Source organism: Haliotis asinina, chromosome 6 (genome assembly GCF_037392515.1).
Source record: "Haliotis asinina isolate JCU_RB_2024 chromosome 6, JCU_Hal_asi_v2, whole genome shotgun sequence".
Taxonomy (NCBI): Eukaryota; Metazoa; Mollusca; class Gastropoda; order Lepetellida; family Haliotidae; genus Haliotis; species Haliotis asinina.
Genome location: NC_090285.1, coordinates 3,068,438 through 3,089,143, shown reverse-complemented (window position 1 = coordinate 3,089,143; position 20,706 = coordinate 3,068,438). Strand labels below are relative to the sequence as shown.

Here is a 20,706-nt window from a genome sequence, read left to right as displayed (position 1 = left end):
GTATCAGGCCAACAGTTTCAGTTATCTGCAGGCCCTTGTGGTCTTCTGTCAATTAGATCTCATTTCTTTTCAACTAGCATCTTGCCCATAATTTGTATTAATGTTCAGGAATTATCCCTGATCCTTCATGTTAGGATAACTTCCAGTTTCACTTCATAGTATTATATATTCAGTGCCGCATAGGAATGTCAGCAGTCTATAACTAATGTAAACTTCTCTGTGCTCCATACACTTCACTAATGGATTTTGTAGGGACTGTGAAACTCTCTACAATGAAGACTATTTTGTTTTTATTGGTTTGATTTCAACAAAATGGGTATGCAGACTTTAAAGACTGCAAGTGGCAGCAAGCCCTGATGGCCAAATGGCAAACTAAAGAACAGCAAACACTGTTATTATATGTATTTGAAATGATCTGTTACACAATTAAAATGTCTCATTATGTTTCAGTGGTTTTCTGTTTGTGTGGAATGCTTAGGCTGCATAAAAATATGTTTCTCAGGCACATTCTTTTCAAAAGTGACGAGTAAGACTTTGATTTTTAATTTTTGATAGAAAAAATGTGACAAGGGAGGAACACATTTTTATTTCTTTTTCCTTCAGGAATACAGTTTGGAAAGTTAAGCACATGTTAATGAGTTGTAGATTCAGTCAGTCTCATTCTTACAGACACTCAGTCTATAATGGACAAATGGACGGTCGTGGCAAGAGGGCAGTTAATGAAGATGACCAGATGTCTTCCTGCATGTGCGCAATTGCATGGATACTGACAGAATGTCAACTGACACAGTCACTCCCACCTAAAAAAACAGAAAGTTTAAAACCATCACAAAGCGTTAAAACGTCCTTTGCAGTTTTGTCAAATATCAACAATAGTTTCAGAACTAAAACATTCAAGCATCAAAGGCATCCATGGCAGATTAGAGCAGATCAGATATGTCATACCTCACACTTTCACCAGATAGAATATTCCCCTCAATACTTAGAGGTGTATTTGAAAGAAATGAATTTTAGGACGACTAAACACATTCAAACATTGGCTTGTAGTAATGAGTGATCAGATCAGATCAACGATATGTCATATTTTTCACACACATGAAATACTTGTGAATGTATACACCCTTCCAATTATTTTTTTAATTCATAAAATCATCACTATTACTTCCAAACACCTCTCACCAGATGGAACGTTTCCCTAACAGAAATTAAAGGTGTGTGTGAAAGAAGTTTTTTGAGCAATAACTAGAAACACTCAAAAAATGCTGTGTAGTATTTCAATGGCGGATCAGAACAGATCAGCGAGATGACACGTTTTTCACACACCTCAAATACATCCTAACAATATGTTTAGATTATCAAATTATAAATATTACCTGCAAACACCTTTCGGGCCATAGTATATTCCCCTCATAGATATTTAAGGTGCATGTGAAAGAGGTTTTGGAGCAATAACTAGAAACACTCAAAGTTATACTATTTCAATGGCGGATCAGAACAGAACCGCGAGATGGCACATTTTTCAACACCTCAAAAACACCCTACCGATTTTTTTGAATTATAAAATTAGCACTATTACCTCCAAACACCTTTCACTAGATGGTATGTTCCCCTAATGGAAATTAAAGGTGTATGTGAATGAAGTTTTTGAAGCTGAAACAAAAGCACTCAAACAACGCCGTGCAATATTTCAATGGCGGATCGGATCAGATCGGTGAGATGGCACATGTTTCACACACCTCAAGTACATCCTAACAATTTATTTTAGATTATGAAACTATCACTATTACCTGCAAACACCTTTCGCCTGATGGTAAATTCCCCTCATAAAAATTAAAGGTGTATGTGAAAGACGGTGTTGAGCAATATCTAGACACACTTCAAACAACGGCGTGTAGTATTTCAATGGCGCATCAGATCAGATCAGATCGGCGATCTGCCACATTTTTCACACACCCCAATTAAACCCCAACATGTTTTTAAGTCACAAAACTATCACTATTGCTTGCAGACACCTCTCAATTAAAGGTATATTTCCCTGCTAAAACATAAAGGAATGTGTGAAAGAAGCTTTTATTGACGAAACTCAGTCTATCTTCGCTGTGTACCGATAATTGAAGCCAGAGAGTTACAAGATGCCGACTTGAAACTTTACTACAAACATATCTTCTTATACTGACACTAATTACAAATATGTGACTAGAACTGAAGTAACAGAACAGGTGGCTTACCTTCTACGTGTAGGTTCCGAGTTGTCACAACACTCAGCGAATGTAATCAGCTGTTGAAAATGAACCGAGCTCAATCTTAAAGGGGCACTGATGCGGAGCAATTTCCGTGGACTGGTGTAAACGTTTGTTATTGTTTTTCTCCCGTGAGTACCCGGATGATATCCCAGAATTCGTGACTGGTTCGTGACCTCTGCTGCGCATTCCGTAAACGCAACTGATAGTTTAATTATAGACAGATCAACTGAGGTGAAGTCAATTGTACTTCATTACAAATGTATTATGAAAACAAATGAAACACTTTGAAGGTTAATCATCTGCCAGTGGTAGAAATGGTAAAAAAACTATTAGGACAGAACAATAACGAAGCCAATGTACGTCTCTATATTTTGTCTCATAACCCTGATTAGTTTATTGTCATATTTGTATGATTCTGAAAATTAATGAAAGAACACACGATCTGCTTATACTCATAGTAAATTTCTAACATAACAGCAACATTTATACATTGTCAATTTGGATCCTATTTCACACACATACGCGATGTAGTGTGTGTTTTCTGTCATACAGATTCTGCTGAATGCTACAACAAATAAATTAAAACAAAATGCAAATAATGAAAGTAAAACAGACTAATTTTATAGCAACAATGTCAGGCTACTACCTTGTTCAGGAATGCATCCATCAATATCCACGTAAAAGAAATCGTATTCCATTCATCTGCAGCTGGTAAATAATCCTGCTCTGTGTCGCGTCTTACAACTGTCTAGTTTGCGAAAAAGTAACACATCGTTTCACGTCTTTCGTTAGTGAAAACCAGATAAACCTTTCATTGGTCTCCCAAGATAGCACACCTGGCAACTAATTGTATGATGTCCACTATTCTAAGTAATTTAGTTAACCAATAATGAACAATCAATCAATCAGCGCAAGGGTGGTTAATTCTTTGAAGGGAGGATGTTGTTTTTGCACTCACTCTTTACGACAGGGTGTAGTCATCTACACACACTGCCTTTTGACAAATCCGCTAGGAGATAAAAGTAATTAATCAATCAGTGTGTTATCGGTTAATCCTTTGATCGATGTTTGTTTTTGCAACTCAGCTGATAAACCCTCTTGCATCACTTACATGCACATATTACATAACATACAATACATTTGCCATTACAGACCTTAATTTATAATGTTGAGTATTTACTCCAGACAGGAGAAATGCCAAATGGGAACCTTTGTTGAGTAACCGAAGTGGTGTTACTACTAATTATACCTGTTATAAATTCGTTAATTGACCATCCAGAGAATGATGACAAATAACACGTGTAGGTTCAAACGCGAGTTACAGCAAGGAAGATGTAATCTCTGTGTCGCATGCAGCCTGAAAACACTTATGGGCCGATACTGTTTTGAGGATACCAACTGAATTTCGTTACATAAGGAATACACACAGGCATTTGCTGTGTACTTGGTAAATAGGTGAAATAAGGGGTTTTTACGTAAGAAAATTTTCAGATTTCTCTACCAAAGGCAAAGTCATCGTTTTTTGTTTACGAATTCAAATAAATCAACTGTGTGTTTTTATTATCATAAATAATAAACCATTGTAGCTACCATAGCTACCAAAATTTACGTGCGATATTTGCTATCACAGCTGAACCAACACTCAAAACTACCTAAATATAAAGCTTTGCAATCTTCCGTACTGAAACAAATGGCTTGCTACGTGCCTGTAGACATCATATTTTTATGTAACATGATTAAATATCGAGGTTAAAAACACAGAAATAGGATCAAATTGGATCAGTAACTATACCATCCAAGCATCCGAAAAGAACTACACTGCTGGGATATTTGGTTACGATCAGACAAGGAATACCATGGATATTTTTAAACAAATGGCATATGATGGGCATCCGGCCTCCTGACTGTTTAGGCGAAGAAATTGTGCTAATATGGACAGGAGCCCAGTTCCTTTGTCCGTCACGGTCGAAGGAGCGGGCGCTGACCAATTTGCGGTTTGGTTTCGTAATTAGACCGTTGCCGAGAAACATTATTCGCTCCGCATCAGTGCCCCTTTAAATACTAAGCTGCCGCCATATTGTCTCCACTGGTCACGTGACAAAGCGAGACATACGTTCAGCGGTTTTTCGAGGAGTTTCACCTCCCCTCTCTATATAGGCTCCCTGGTTTGATGAATATCTTGCATTTTTATCCACTCATTTCATGGTTTTAACGCACAGTTACACGTTAAACAAATGATATATTCAGTGACAGACATACAACAACAAGAATACAACACCAAATCACGGATGCGTGAAGGACAATCCCCCAGTCACAACTCAGAATACCCACGTTCCGTTTCATGCGCAACGAATATAAAAAGAGCTTCGTGATTCTACATAATCCTGAATATGCGTGAAGTAGTCACGCGTGAAGCCTGGAAAAGGGTTTCGCTATGAAGCGATAAGCTGTGGAATCCCAGAAGTGACATTATCGCGTTGTTTTAATAATTAGTATTGTTTTATTCAACCACAGAGCGATATAGCGACAGTTTTCAAGGGCAAAATATGTCGCGTAGTTGCATTATCGCACGTTGATTAATTTTACCACTCTTTGCTTGTTTTTGTGATGGCGAAAAGGCGACAGGACCACGAATGCCAGCGTCATTGCCTTCCCGTGAACGGCCTGAACACCCGCGAGTGCTTGGTTACGCTATACCATTCGTTACACTAAACCATTCAGGACCTGAGGTCAGGTGGTCATGCTCGGCGACTCGGTTTTTGGTGTTGCGTACAGTTTACAGGTGCCCTGTATGTGTCTACCATGCAGGAAAGCCATTGGTAGCCTCACCAAAGCCGTAAGAATACCTCCTTGACAAACATTTCAAGAGACCACGTGTCGCACTATGTCGTTTTTTTAATGTCTCTGTTGCAAGATCATGTCGGAACGACTTCAGACTGGCGATGCTCGTCGTCATCTTTCTCTTGAAATCAGAGAATGGATTTATTCTCCCGTAAATGGAAATGCATGCTTGGTCAGTCAGGATATGCTAGTGACGAGTACTTGTATGATTCTCCGTGTGCACGGTTTGTCAGGTTGAGGGTTGAGATTTCGTTCTGCTCTTTCCGTGTGTTTTCAGTAGCCGACTCTGGGGTTGATGGGGTCCTCGTTGTTTTCTGTTTCCGATACATTGTGTATGGTGGACGTACATGTGCCATTGTTTGCAGTCTGCATGTTGTCAGTGGTAGACCGGTGGATGGTGATATTGTATTTTGACCTTCTTCAAGGTACATTACTGTATACAGAGACGTTCCTGGGGTACACATCTGCAGCACGATACTTGGGGGATACCTGAGCTGCAGTCCCCACTAACTGCCAAGCAGTACGGCATACACGTTCTGGTGAAGCCCGCCGTGATATTGCTGGAATGTTGCTAAGGACGGCGTAAAATCACTCACTCGTCACTGAAGACAAATATTGTGCCGCGGAATAGTGGCATTGAAATAAATAACGCTTTACGTTAATGGGAATGGAAGCTATGTTATTTAGCCTCCTATTGAGCTCCCATGTAATCCAACTGGGGGTGATTGGGGGACTTCGTTCGCATCATCCCTTTAGTCCTGAAAGGTTGCTAAATGACCATTGAAACTCGGGGGAAATGAAGAATGTGCGCGCGCAGGCACGCACGCCCGCACGCACGCACCCACGCCCGCACGCACGCACGCACACTCACACAAACACACCTTGTCTCAGTAGTGTGCAGCCCACTTTCTCAAAACGCCATGTCGCTCAAGTACCCGTAGAGTTAAGAGATAGGAATCCATGGTATGTGAAGATGGTATTCATTACTCTAATGTAAGTTGATGCCGGTGTGGATCCCAGGGTTACAAGAATTGTGGGCTTAATGTATAGGAAGGAAGCTCCAGGAAACGTCGTGTGGGTGGTCAAAATCATGTAGATATTCCGTCTGTGTACGGCTCCTCGCGCATGTGAATAGTGTACTCCCGGTTTCCCAACATTTGGAAACTTGTGTCCAGACATCTACAAGCAGCTCTACACCATCCATGCTGCTGTGAACGACAAGATGCTACCCCTTGTGTATGGACTGCTGCCAGACAAGCGACAGACTACCTATGAGCCATTTTTTCCGGATTGTTAGGCAGAAGGCTGCGGACAACAGAATCCATTTGGCGCCAATGACCATGTTTATTGACTTCAACTGTCAGCTTAAGGGATGTATGTTCCACTTTCGCCAAACAATCTGGAGGAATGCTCAGAAGTGTGGCCTGCAGACGCTGTTCAACAACGACCCCAACGTGACTAGACTCATCCGCCATGCTTCTGCCCTGCCCCTCATCCACCCGAACGACGTTGACGACTTCTGGCTGGTTGCCATTGAAGACGTAGACCTCGACGACGCCAGAATCCTGAGATTCTCCGACTATGTCACAGAGCAGTGGGTGGAGAATGAATGAATATATATATATGAAATGTGATGTTTCATTATGTGCTATTTTGTATGTAAATGCACATGCTTTGATATGTGAATAAACATTGTTTTATACTATTATGTATGTAATATATGAAAAAATGCAAGTTCGAATTGATGTATGATGACATACCTATTATCATAATGTACTATTCTGTATGCAGTATGTGAATAAATGTGATGAACAAAGTTGTACCCTCTGCCTACTTTTCTGTGTCAGACTATAGTTAATCCCCTTATTGTTTATCTATCTGACATAGCCGACTGCATCTACACCTACAACAATAGGTGCCGGCACAGTGAGGTGTTCTCTAACTTTTGGAAAACAAAGTCACACCGAGTACATCGTGGAGTGTTGATGAACCAAGCATTATTTCGCATGTGACTGCAGAGAGACTTTGCCATCATTACGTCTAGCCTTATTCCTCGTATGTACGAGCAGGGAGACTATATACAGTCACGTTTCATTGTTTTATCCAGCCGTACATCACAGGGCTGATATGTCGAAAATCCCTGGTTTAAGTATTTCCCACCATTTTCTAGAATTCGAGAATGCCGATCAATGCATAGGTAGTGTATGTACTGAAATATAATACCCCATTTTACAATAACCTCAACCAATATTGTAGAAATTCATTCTAGGCAAATGGCTCATACATGGGCGAGAGATTAACAACTTGCTGAAGCGGACGTAAAATAACACATAACCCATTGGCGAAGACAATACTGTGAACAACAATAATCCGTGTCAATCAAAAATACGACTGTGTCATACGCAAAGGGGAGCAGGGCCTTAGTCGGTGCAACCATGTCATTCAACCAGTACAGCAGGGCCTTAGTCGGAAGAACCATGTCATACACACAGTGCAACAGGGCCTTAGTCGGTAGAACCATGTCATGCACACAGTGCAACAGGGCCTTAGTCGGTACAACCATGTCATACAACCAGTACAGCAGGGCCTTAGTCTTTATAACCATGTCATACAAACAGCGCTGCAAGGCCTTAGTCGGTAAAATTATGTCATACAACCCGTACATCAGGATATTAGTCGACAGAACCATGTCATACATACAGCGCAGCAGCGCCTTAGTCGGTACAATCATGTCACACACACAGTGTTGCAGGACCTTAGTCGGTAGAACCATGTCATACACACAGTGCTGCAGGGCCTTAGTCTTTACAACCATGTCATACACACAGTGCTGCAGGGCCTTAGTTGACAGAACCATGTCATACATACAGTGCAGCAGCGCCTTAGTCGGTAAAACCATGTCATACACACAGTGCTGTAGGGCCTTAGTTGACGAACCATGTCATACATACAGTGCAGCAGCGCCTTAGTCGGTACAGTCATGTCATACACAATGCTGCAGGGCCCTAGTCGGTACAGTTATGTCATACAAACACTGTAGCACAGCCTTAGTCGGTACAATGATTTCATACAGCTCAGGAGGTTGGCCCTCAGTGAGTCACAGTTGCTGAACCACATTATTTTCTCTATTGCCAAGACGTCTGTGCAATGCTATAGCATTAAATGAAGCAAGGCTAGACTTCCTCAGGGCCAGGAGTGCCTGGGACCCCTTTTCAATTTATACAGGTTAGTTTGTTACTATCAAAAAATTATATATATTCAGAGACTAAAGGTATTGGTCTAGGTCAGTGCAACTGTCGCATACATTCATTAAAACAGTGTTGTGCAGTCAGTACATCAATGAAGCTGTTACAGCTAGTCACATCGCCCTTTATTCCCGTACACACACAATGTGTTATTCAGTCACAAGTCCCCTTCCTCAACATGGTTTTGGTGTTATACATGACAGGGCTCCTCCTTTTCATGGTTGGTGTTATCCAGACACATATCACAGGGCTCCTGTTTCGTTGTGGGTGTTATCCAGCCATATATCACAGGGTTCTTATTTTTCATTGTGGGCGTTATCGAGACATATATCACAGGGCTCCTATGTTTCATTGTGGGTGTTATCCTGCCATATAGCACATGGTCCCTTTTTCATTGTGTGTGTTATCCGGCCATATATCACAGGGTTCCTATTTTTCATTGTGGGCGGTATCGAGACATATATCACAGGGCTCCTATGTTTCATTGTGGGTGTTATCCTGCCATATAGCACATGGTCCCTTTTTCATTGTGTGTGTTATCCGGCCATATATCACAGGGTTCCTATGTTTCATCGTGGGTGTTATCCATCCATATATCACAAGGTTCCTATGTTTTAGTGTGAACATTATCCAGCTATATATCACAGCATTCCTATTTTTCATTGTGAGTGTTATCCAGCCATGTATGACAGGGTTCCTATGTTTTATTGTGGGTGTTATCCATATATCACAGAACTCCTATGTTTCATTGTGGGTTTTATTCAGCCATATATCACAGGGATCCTGTGATGCATTGTGGGTGTTATCCATATATCACATAGCTCCTATGTTTCATCGTGGATGTTATCCATCCATATATCACAAGGTTCCTATGTTTCAGTGTGAACATTATCCAGCTCTATATCACAGCATTCCTATTTTTCATTGTGGGTGTTATCCAGCCATGTATGACAGGGTTCCTATGTTTCATTGTGGGTGTTATCCATATATCACAGAACTCCTATGTTTCATTGTGGGTTTTATTCAGCCATATATCACAGGTCTCCTATGTTTCATTGTAGGTGTTATCCAGACATATGTTCACAGGGCTCCTATGTTTCATTGTGAGTGTTATCCAGCCATACATCACAGGGTTCCTATGTTTCATTGTGGGTTTTATCCAGCCATACATCACAGGGTTCCTATGTTTCATTGTGGGTGTTATCCAGGCATATATCACAGGGCTCCTATGTTTCATTGTGAGTGTTATTCAGTCATCTATCACATGGTTCCTATGTTTCATTGTGGGTGTTATCCAGACAAACATGACAGAACTCGTATTTATCATTGTGGGTGTTATTCAGCCATATATCACAGAGTACCTATGTTTACCTGTGGGCATTATCCAGCCATATATCACAACGTTCTGATGTTTCATTGTGGGTTTTTTCCAGACATATCTCACAGGTCTCCTATGTTTCTTTGTGTTATTCAGTCATATATCACATGGTTCCTATGTTTCATTGTGGGTGTTATCCAGCTATATAACAGAGCTCCTATTTTTCTTTTTGAGTGTTATTCAGTCATATATCACAGGTCTCCTATGTTTCAATGTGGGTGTTATCCAGCCATATATCACAAGATTCCTATGTTTCATTGTGGGTGTTATCTAGCCATACATCACAGGGTTCCTATGTTTCATTGTGGGTTTCATCCAGCCATACATCACATGGTTCCTTCGCTTCATTGTGGGTGTTATCCAGCCATACATCACAGGGCTCCTATGTTTCATTGTGGGTGTTATCCAGCCATATATCACAGGGTTCCTATGTTTCATTGTGGGTGTTATCCAGGCATATATCACAGAGCTCCTATGTTTCATTGTGTGTGTTATCCTGCCATACATCACAGGGCTCCTATTTTTCATTGTGGGTGTTATCCAGCCATATATCATAGGGTTCCTGTTTCATTGTGGGTGTTATCCAGGCATATATCACAGGGCTCCTATGTTTCATTGTGGATGTTATCCAGACATATATCACATGCTTTCTATGTTTCATTGTGGGTGTCATCCAGCCATATATCACAGGAATCCTGTGATTCATTGTGGGTGTTATCCAGCCATATAATTAGAGGGCTCCTATGTTTTATTGTGAGTGAGTCATATATCACAGGGCTTCTATGTTCCAGTTTGGTGTTATCCTGCATTGTATCACAGTGTACCAGTTTCAATATGGTGTTATCTAGCCAAACATGACAGGGCCCCTATGTTGGATTGAGGGTCTTATCCTGTCATACATCACCAGATCCTGCGATTGAATAAAGCTATTCAGAAAGTTTCCTGCAGGCATTTAACATGTTTGTCGCTTTTATTCATGTATTCCTACTCCATGTGTATACATCCCTATGTATGATATTACATGATCTACCCCTAGATCCCTGTTGGCAGTTGAGGTGCTTTTCAGTCACTTATCCCTAGATTCCTATATGTTATAGACCCGTGAAGGTCCCTGGGCAGAATAGGCCTTCAGAAACCCATGCTTGCCATAAAAGGCGACTATGCTTGTCGTAAGAGGCGACAAATGGGATCGGGTGGTCAGGCTTGCTGACTTGGTTGACACATGTCATCGGTTCCCAGTTGCGCAGATTGACGCTCATGGTGTTGGTTTCTGGTTTGTCTGGTCCAGATTCGATTATTTACAGACTGCCACCATATAGCTGGAATATTGCTGAGTGTGGTGTAAAACTCAACTCACTCACTCACTCCTATATGTTATACACATTTATTAATCTAGGGATAAGTGACTGTCATGCACATAGAGGAATCATAGGATAAATGACTGTTATACACATACAGGAATTTAGGGATAAATGACTGTTATGCACACAGAGGAAATTAGGGATAAATGACTGAAAAGCAGAGAGAAATGAGACTGTGGGATGAGTGTTATTTAGTCACATACCCCGATATCACTATATCACTGGGTAGCAGTGATGTTATCAGGTAGATCTATTCCTGTGTGATACTGTTATTACATAAAATATCTCTAGATGCCTGTTGGAAGTTGAGGTGTTATTCAGACATACATCCCTGGATTCTTATATGTGTTTGAGGTGCAATATGGTCTTATATCCCTCGATTCCTTTGTTGATGAGTGAGTTATTATTTACATCGCATCTGCATTATTTTCACCACATAACAATGAAGATGACTGACAACTGTTGTTATTCAGTCATTATGCCCCAAGTTCCTTCTTTGTTAGGCCTTTATAGCCCAACCACAGGCCCTTGTGTCATCACCTTAGTATTTCTAGATAAATCATTATCAAAGTGTCACTTTTGATGTCAAGATAAATAGAATAATGTGTTTGTGACACTCATGAGTAGTCAATATAAGACACGAGTTTGAGTATGTTCAAATGGTTTATTTCCAACACTGTTCTCGGAACGAGTGAACAACAAGGAGAGAGAGACAGACAAGCACCTGTCCATCGCAATATGTCCAAAATATTATAAAAATACTGATCCCACATCCAGCACCAATCATGACAGCCAGCTCCCAGTATAAAGAAAGGCAGGGCCATTATGACTGGAAGGTGGAGCAAGTGAATACAGTTAAATATTGCACTGACAGTTCAGTTCCACTGGTCTATAAATTAGCCTCACATTTACACTAAACACTACTCTCTATCTATCAACTACTTTACCAACAGGGCTAAATTGAAGAATTCATAATTTTATGCAACAACCAGAATACAAGCAAATATCACATCTTGTATACATCTGTTAACAGTCTTGTGGTTCATCTCACATTGGGGGCCATTCATTTAATGGAAAGGGAAAGGGTGTTTGATGTTTTGTCCTTTCAATTCAAAGATCAAGACATCACCCACCATATGCAAAACCATCATATATCTGCTTGCCAATGTTTCCTAACCATCACATTAGATTTATCTCTTATCTGAGCACATCTGTATGCCTGCAACATCTTCTTACCATACACTCCCTCTCCACTTCATAATAACTGGTCCCTAACCAAGGAGAGATTCGGCAGAAGAGAAGATAATGACCTGACACACTATACACCTGTTTAGCAGAATCTGTATCTTTTGCTTGGATGACTGATGAATATATTTGGAAATTCAATGGAATAATGTTAAGAGCGCACGAAAACAAAAAAAACCCAAACAGTTGATCTAATGTCATGCTTGATTCTAAGATGATCACAGTGTAATGTGTTTAAGAAAGTATATATAAAAGTACTCAACACCTGTGTAGTTCACATATAAATGCTTATCTTCTAATATAACATGAGATAGAAATAAGAAACAATAGTAGGCATGAACTTAACTTAAAATGCCTTAAAACAACCAATATGGCTGAAAGGTATACATCAAAATTCATTCACAATGCCTTAAGATCTCTTTTGCCTCTATATCTGATTAAAACTTGACAATAAGGTAATAAGATCTTAGTTGTACAGCTTCACTTTGGAGATTCAAGATAGCTAGATTAGCATGCCCAACTATATTTCTGGCCCTCAAACATCAGAATTTTACTATTTTCCTTTAAAATGAAGGTTATTGTAACCTGCTTTTCCCACAAATAAATGTACTAATTCCACTACATGCACAAGAAAAATATTTTTACACTTAGTTTGCCCTACAAAACAGTTAGTGGAAGTTTGTTGTGAAACGTTGCACTTGTCATTATACCTGCTGTATAACAGCATAATGAGGTCTGATTACTCTTGAGAGTGATCCCAGTACTATCACAACATCTCAGGACTCAACTCTCAATCAGGCCATTCAATCAACAAGCACTATTTCATCAGAGATGCACTACCATTTACAAGGATAAATGATGAATATTCATGAACATGAGGATCATGCATAAATGCAGTAACATTTTCCGACTAGAAATTCATTATGAGAATAATGTGACTGTAACAATTCAATAAGTGTCTATATTACAATTAAACAGAAAGTTTCTTCGCTATTTACACTTAAAGCAACTGTTCCTCAGTGTAATAAGTCAAACAATGCCAGTGGGCAGTATCAGCTGTTATTACACAGCTGTTATTCCATATCTCAGTTCATCCTCACCAATAATCAACTAGTATTCCCAATTGATGGCACTAACTTGCATTATAACAGTGTGAACCTGTTTTGAAGTAATCACCATTCACAATCATATAATGTCATGATAAATGTACACACTACCAATGTAGAAATGTCCAAATCACAATTAATGATCCACTGATTATACATTATTCACAGAAAATGTCGATTATGTTTGTAAACCATGCCATACTTACTGTACTATCACTGTACTGGATATACTGACCAGGCAGAGGCGATATAATTGTACCATACAGATACATGTACAAGAATATAGAGAAAAATGTGTAGAGATTAGACTGTGAGACTTCCTAATTTCCCCAGCCTTCAAACAATAAACCTCATTTGTATGCATGAGTAAATAAATCACAAAATGTTCAGCAGGAAGGTCATTATTAAAAAAATGTGACGTTAAAAATGACGAGCGCTTTATCCTGCCCAATATCCACCACATGAACAACCATCTATGCATACAGTGTATACTGACATCTGATTTCAGTACATTAAAATATCAGATTGATGATAAAAACAATACAATTTATAAATGACTGCATGCCAACAACCTCAATGTCATCACATATACAACTTTGAATGTACAAGAATTATTCACATGTGACCACCAGTTTCCATGTACCTGAAGACTGGAAGTCCCCAGCTTGTGACTAGATTACATTCAAAGCTCTAAAGGTTGTCAGACCTTGTCAGACCGTATTTTCCAGATGGCTGCAGGAAGAATGTATAAAACATCACAACAACATCTAAAATATGTCCTTAAACTCTGTCTCTGACAGAGCCTTGCTTCGCAGAAGTTGGACTTTTGGTTGGAGATTTTGGGCTTTTCACTGGTGACTGTAATTTATGTCGAACCCAGTCAATGGCATGCTGCATGCGTTTGAGATGGCGGGTATCAGCTCCGGTTATCCTGTTGAGATCAGCCTCTGATAGATTGAGCAGCAGCTGGATCGTGCAACACCCTTTCTCATACAGTGGATCAATGTACATGGGCAGGCCAATGGAAATGAAGAAGTCCTCGATGGAAGATATCTTCAGGTCTACTGCATTGCTGCAGCTGTCAGCCAACTTGTTGTTGGGAATCTGCGAAAGACACATGCAGTTAGAAAAGATAATAAATATAGCAGACAGCATTTCATACCATTGATAGTAGTTCTTGAACAACATTTAGATGTTGGCCAAACACGACATGCATGATATGTTTTTATGGATAACATACTGTCAATCTATCTATATTATAACTAACTAGTTAGACATTAACCAACAGGCCAAAACTGTTTGACTGGTAGAACAATAAATATATACCCCAGCCGGGCAATATATAACAGATGCTTCAATATGTTAACCAATAAGGATTGTGACTGTATCATAACTCACAGAGTTCCTCTGGTGGTTCTGTAGATGGTAGAGTCGCACCTGCTCCAGCACCAGGGACACACTGTTGATGTCCTGCCTCAGCTCCTCCGCATACCGCTGGATCAGTAGGGGTGGGATGCCACACATGCCAAGCTGTAGCCAGGCAAACTTACTTCATATCTACATCTAACATGACACATTTTCAAAAATACTGAGCGAGATACCTCATGAATTTAATAAGTGAATACTACAACTCTCTTTCATCCAACATTTCATTTCTATGAAAATTTCAAGTTTAACCATGGGCAGTCTAAAGTTTCAATTTCACAACATATCACACCAGATGTAAAACTTAAAATTAAGACTGTCCATGTAAACAATATAACAGGAAACTTTTCTACGTTCAGTTTTAACAATCCTACAGTAATTAAAAACAATGGTTCAAAACATTATTCATCTGCTCGAGTGACTTGAAGATGCACCTACCTCAGATGAATACGGCTCCTCACTCAGATCGATCTTCTCAGCACTCAGCTTTGTAGACACCAGAGGGATGAGGGACCGACTGACATTCTTGATGGTCACCTGACCATAGATGGGTTCAGGTGCCACCTGCCTGCCTTGGCCATATACAACACTACCATGAGGGGAGGCAATCCTTTCTGGGTAGTACATGGACAAAGGCATCTGCAGCTGTGGCCCCGACGTCTGGTGGCGACCATACACATTTCCTGGATTGATGTCCTTTGGGCGTTGGTTTTTGACTTGTGGATACATGTCCCTTGCAGCATATTCTGGTGTTGTTACTGATGTTATCTCGGTGCCAGGCGCTCGGGGTGGTGGTACTGGTTTCACTTTCCTCCTGGCTTGTGTACTTGAGCCATACACTGAGCACTGGAGGTTGGGGTTACTAGGGGAGTGGATTGAGGTCAAGGTCGTGCTGGTACTTGTGTCAGAGGACAAGGAATTGCTAGCACTAGGGGTTCCTCTTGAAGGAGAATGTGACATCTTTGGTTTGCTTGGCATTTTACTATGAACACAATGTTTACAGTATCCACTCATCTTCTTTGAATTCTTGCCACTTTTATCAGGAGGTGAACCTGTCCTTTGTTGCAAATATCCATTGGTAATAGCAAACACCTCCTTGTCCTCTTCTGTGTATTCCTTATCACTTCGATCGGTTTCCATTCCCTCATCCTCCCTCAGAGGTGATTGACCTTGAACCCTGGGCTTACCACACATACCACATGTGTGACCGCTACAGTCGGCATCTGAGCGAACTGCCGCAGTGTTTGCTGGCTTCACTTGAGATGATGTTGTCATGACAACCTTTGCCTGCTGACTAGAGTGGGGTTTTTGAGCATCCTTGAGCATTAACTGTTCATTACTGGCATAACATCCAGAGTCCCTGCTGGAGTTACCTGTCCTTGCCTGTGCATGTTCTGCTCCAGTGACAGTGGCAGGGGAAAGACTTGATGGTGTATCTGAGGAGTTGGTCCCTGATCCTGATCGGTCACTTCTAGTGTGGCCGTCGGAGGCATCATGGGCTGCAAGGAAAGAACTGAAGTATTAGGAAGAACAGCCATACAAGAAGCACTGATATTTTCATCAAACCACAACTGCAGCTCTCCATCTAGACTGTGCTTGGCGCAATACACAGAGTATACTAAATGACCATCTGTGTAATGCTGTATTTATCAAACGAGTTCATGATGTGGCATCAAGGAAGTTTGTTACTAAATCTTTCATGAGTTCTAGTAGTCTGGCTAGCTATTCATGAAAAGTATGTAACTGTACGAACTTGACAAGCCCATTCTCAGCACATTGGCTACAGCCAAATAATTCTTAGGGCTACAAAGGTTTTGAAAATAAGGGCCTGGTTCATTACTCTTTCTTTAACTTGGGCCTGGTTCATTACTCTTTCTTTAACTTAAATTGATAGAAACTGCCAAAAGTGTGATGATTCTCAGCTTTCTGCGTGTCAAGCAAGGTCAAATTCCATTCTGACAGAGGTATTGGCATTGTGACATCATAACTGTGATGCATTATATCACATGTCTGTCATCATACTGTGTTATTACATAGTGTGTAATAACATTGTAGATTTATTAAACAGTGGTATCTTCAGTGGTGGTTCATAATGATTGTTTGTTTACAGGAATGTATGACATATAGAGTGACTGACTGCCTTTAGAACTGCTCATCATTAAGTATCAAGAAGCTTCAGAAAAACACTGTAGAAAGGATCAAATAGAATCAAGTTTAGACATCGACACTGACTGGGCACGACTATGGTATATGGGGGTAACAGGTCATGGGACAGAACCAGTGTATTCTGAAGTAAGCATCAACAGCTATACATATAGATCCTTGCATGGTTACCTGGCTTCCAGACTGATCAATGTATTAAATATTACAGTGATGATAACGATATTTTATGTGCTTACAAACGAACACAGTGCTGTTATCTGGTGTTATATTGTTACAGAATTGTTCTTTCAAAGCCACAACTAAGTGGTTTTCTTGACTTTATAAGTCTTTACATCTGCTTTTCTCAGGTACCCTTTTAAACAGCCAGGTGGACTGCATGCAGTGTGGATGAAGTGCCTTGCCCAGGGACACAACACAGGAGGAGACTCAGGTCACAAACTTTTGGTGTCTCGCCCAGGATTCAAACTCACACCTATAGCGTGAGAAGCCAGCTTGCTAACCACTACACCACTGTGCTTCATGGACTGAAATCCACAATCTCCAACCTTCAACTTACAATCACAGTCGTTCAGTAGTTCAGCTGCTGTCAGGAGCTTGGCCTTTTGCTCAGGATCAGTGATGTTGAGAGTGTTCAAGTCATCCTCATCCAGCTCTGAGAAAGTCTCCAACATCTCAAATCCATTCAGCATGAAAAGACTGGTAAGGTGCTGAAAAGTGACAGATGTAACCATAAGAGCACTCTACCCAAGTTCTAGCTATACTGCACATAGCATTAAGCATGGACCTGGGCCCCGTTTCACAAAGCTCTCGTAAGCCTAAGATCTCGTAACGTTTCGCGTAGTATCCGTAGCTCATGTGTTACAACATAGGAGGCACAATGGCTACGATAAAACTTACGAGGTCTTAGGCTTACGAGAGCTTTGTGAAACAGGGCCCTGGTATGAGTTCACGAGAAAGAAAATGGTTTATGCTCCATCTGATATCAACCCAGTAACATCACACTAGTGGAGGTCAAAATTTTGGTTCATGGTCCAAAACTGTTTGAGGAATCCAACCTAGGTTTACAGTCTGTAGAACAGGACTCAGACTGAGGGCTATGATGGTTGTAGCTGACATCCATATACTGGCTATCAAAACAGTGGCCATAGTGATACGAGGAAAGCACTGGTCAGTATGCACATCACACTGGTAACATTCACCAACCTCCAGGCCAATTCTCTGCATAAGTTCCTCCACAGACTTGGGCTTTGACTTGCGGGAGTTATGACGCCGTAACTGTTTCTCCTTGCGCTGTGTCTTCAGCCAATCATCTCCAAGCACATCCACATGGGCGAACTTGAAGTTACCCACTCTCCCATTAAGGACGCCCCTCCAGATTCCAGAGTGACCCATACTGATGATATTGACCACATCACCTCTCTGGAATATACAGAAAGCACATATTTACAGATCTCCAAAAGCTCCAATCCTAATAAAAAATCTATATTCAAATATTTCTGCTTGATTAAAAAACAGACACTGATGGAAACTGTCCAGCTAGTTTAGAACAGTTAAAGGAAGCTCACCTTCAGGGGAAGGAAATCCTCCCTCCACTGGGGGTCAAAGTCTGTGTGGACACGGGCACGCCCCAGGATAGGGGCTGTGGCATACACTGGCCTGTCTGGTGTGGATGCAACTTGGGGTTGGGAGACAACTGGGCTGTGGCTGTTGTAGACTGGAAGTGATGAACACAAACATTAATTGTCAAGTTGCAAATTGTGAAATTCCTTTACTAGAACCTTCAACTTAAAGTAATCACTGAGAAAAATCAGTGTTTCATTCAAAGTATTCCACTCCATCTACGTCATTAAACAAACATGCACACACAGCAGAAGCAAAGTCAATAATTCAAGCAATGGCTTTGTGTTTCTAAATCAGAGACAATACATGACACTGAAGGCCTGTGTCATAGAGTTATCTCCCCTAGACCATAAGACCAATGCTGTGTGTTATTGTCACCCATTTATTGCCCCCGTCTCTGCAGGCTTAAGTGAGAGGATATTGGGGACATGATCTACCTAGGTTTCCTTAAAGGCTCTGCTGATTTTTCCTGCTTGTACTTTACCCGCCTAACATAGAAGTATATCGATTTTGGTTGAAGCACCGTGCAGAATTCCATCGAGGAGGACATCATTATCATTATCAGTCAGTTGGTGAAATTACTGAGCTACAAGTTGTGTTCAACTATTGAAGGTGGGATGTCTTACTTGGTGACTTTGTCCCTCCATAGGAGTTCTCTCTTCTTAGTGGTGGCCGGTGAACTATCTGAGCTGTCCTGAAGTCCAACTGAAACAGAAAATTCTATGTCAGCACAATACCTCTGTAACATCTTGTTATGAGGGGTATGTTAACTTCATTTCCAGCAGCATTTCACTCTGCAATACGTAGGTAGCATGTCACTCTGCAAAGGCTCCTCTTGCAATACGTAGGTAGCATGTCACTCTGCAAAGGCTCCTCTTGCAATACGTAGGTAGCATGTCACTCTGCAAAGGCTCCTCTTGCAATACGTAGGTAGCATGTCACTCTGCAAAGGCTCCTCTTGCAATACGTAGGTAGCATGTCAATCCAGCAACAAAATAAATTCTCACAAGCAGTAGGATCGTCTATTTCTGATAACTGATAACAGCAATATTGTGACAGAGGACACCAGAAATAATCTTCACATGTTGTAAATACCTACTGAAAATTTGTTGGTGTACCAATAAATGTCAATTGAATGCATACTGAGGCACAAATGGATGCCCACAGTTCCAATCCACCCGACGGCAAACACCTGCTGTTCTCACCTCTGCTGCGTGGCCTTCTCTTCCCTTAAGCACCTTGTTCTTCATGTCCCGGAGTCGGCCACTCAGCTTGCCACCATTACGACACACATCCCGACTCACAGCACCCAGGAGATGCTGAAACAAATTAGAACATGTCAGATGAAGCAGCCAGCATTATCAAACTAGGACCCTTGTCAGACATGCAGAGCAACATGTGTCACAGCATCTTTCCAGACGTAGCGTACCAACGAAGACTGAGTATATTTCATGGATTATATGAAATCAACTCAAAAGTGAACCAAGTTGCCATTATCACAAGACAGGACAGTATCTTCTGTAGTTTTCTATTAACTGTCACACTCAGCAGTATACCAGTCAGTACATACTGTATTCCTGGAAATGTCACTACGACAAGAGTATGTTCCAGTTGAAGTGTAGGAGGTTTTAATCACTGTGAAATACACCAGCAATATGATGCTGTGAAGACACGACAAAAGGGTTTCACACCTCGTGCCCATGCAGAGAACTAAACACAGGACTTCAGTATGACGGGCAAATGCTTCAACCGCTTTCCCTGATGTGACCTTACAATGCCTCTGTGGGGATTCAAGGGCCTTACGTTCACATTTTGCCATAAAGGCTAAGGTACAGATTTTTTTGTATCAGTGATCCCTGAAGAAGCGACCAGCCTGCAGCTGAGAATTGTGATCCAGTGTGTCACTGTGGCCTCAGAGAGCAAGGTTAATGCTTTGCATGTCAGCTGAGGCTGGTATTGTGGTGATTCCTTTCACAAAAAACAACATCCTCTCCAAAGGTTGTGCAGCTGAATAACTGCTGATGCAGCAGAAATTGTGCTGAGTTGGCATTTGATGAGCTTGTTGATGAGCACTGAATT

The 20,706-nt window shown here is 41.0% G+C and overlaps 1 protein-coding gene and 1 long non-coding RNA gene across 5 annotated transcripts in view; both read right to left on the bottom strand.

The window, feature by feature from the left end:
- Nucleotides 1-469: 469 nt before the first annotated feature.
- On the bottom strand, nucleotides 470-2,288 carry LOC137287379 (uncharacterized). Its single transcript, XR_010957028.1, has 3 exons — nucleotides 2,229-2,288; nucleotides 1,577-1,650; nucleotides 470-800 (listed from the first exon to the last, which is right to left on the bottom strand). It is a non-coding gene; the product is annotated as an uncharacterized lncRNA (long non-coding RNA).
- A 9,430-nt stretch (nucleotides 2,289-11,718) lies between these two features.
- LOC137286568 (SAM and SH3 domain-containing protein 1-like) overlaps nucleotides 11,719-20,706 on the bottom strand; it is a 102,229-nt gene continuing 93,241 nt past the window's right edge. For all 4 annotated transcript variants that reach the window (XM_067818493.1, XM_067818494.1, XM_067818497.1 and 1 more), the window contains 8 exons: nucleotides 19,833-19,946; nucleotides 19,254-19,332; nucleotides 18,573-18,721; nucleotides 18,211-18,426; nucleotides 17,564-17,714; nucleotides 15,283-16,343; nucleotides 14,818-14,949; nucleotides 11,719-14,523 (listed from right to left, as the gene is read on the bottom strand). In XM_067818493.1, the coding sequence (XP_067674594.1) occupies nucleotides 14,200-14,523; nucleotides 14,818-14,949; nucleotides 15,283-16,343; nucleotides 17,564-17,714; nucleotides 18,211-18,426; nucleotides 18,573-18,721; nucleotides 19,254-19,332; nucleotides 19,833-19,946 (2,226 nt within the window). In that variant the 3' untranslated portion in view covers nucleotides 11,719-14,199. The remainder of the gene's footprint in view (nucleotides 14,524-14,817; nucleotides 14,950-15,282; nucleotides 16,344-17,563; nucleotides 17,715-18,210; nucleotides 18,427-18,572; nucleotides 18,722-19,253; nucleotides 19,333-19,832; nucleotides 19,947-20,706) is intronic.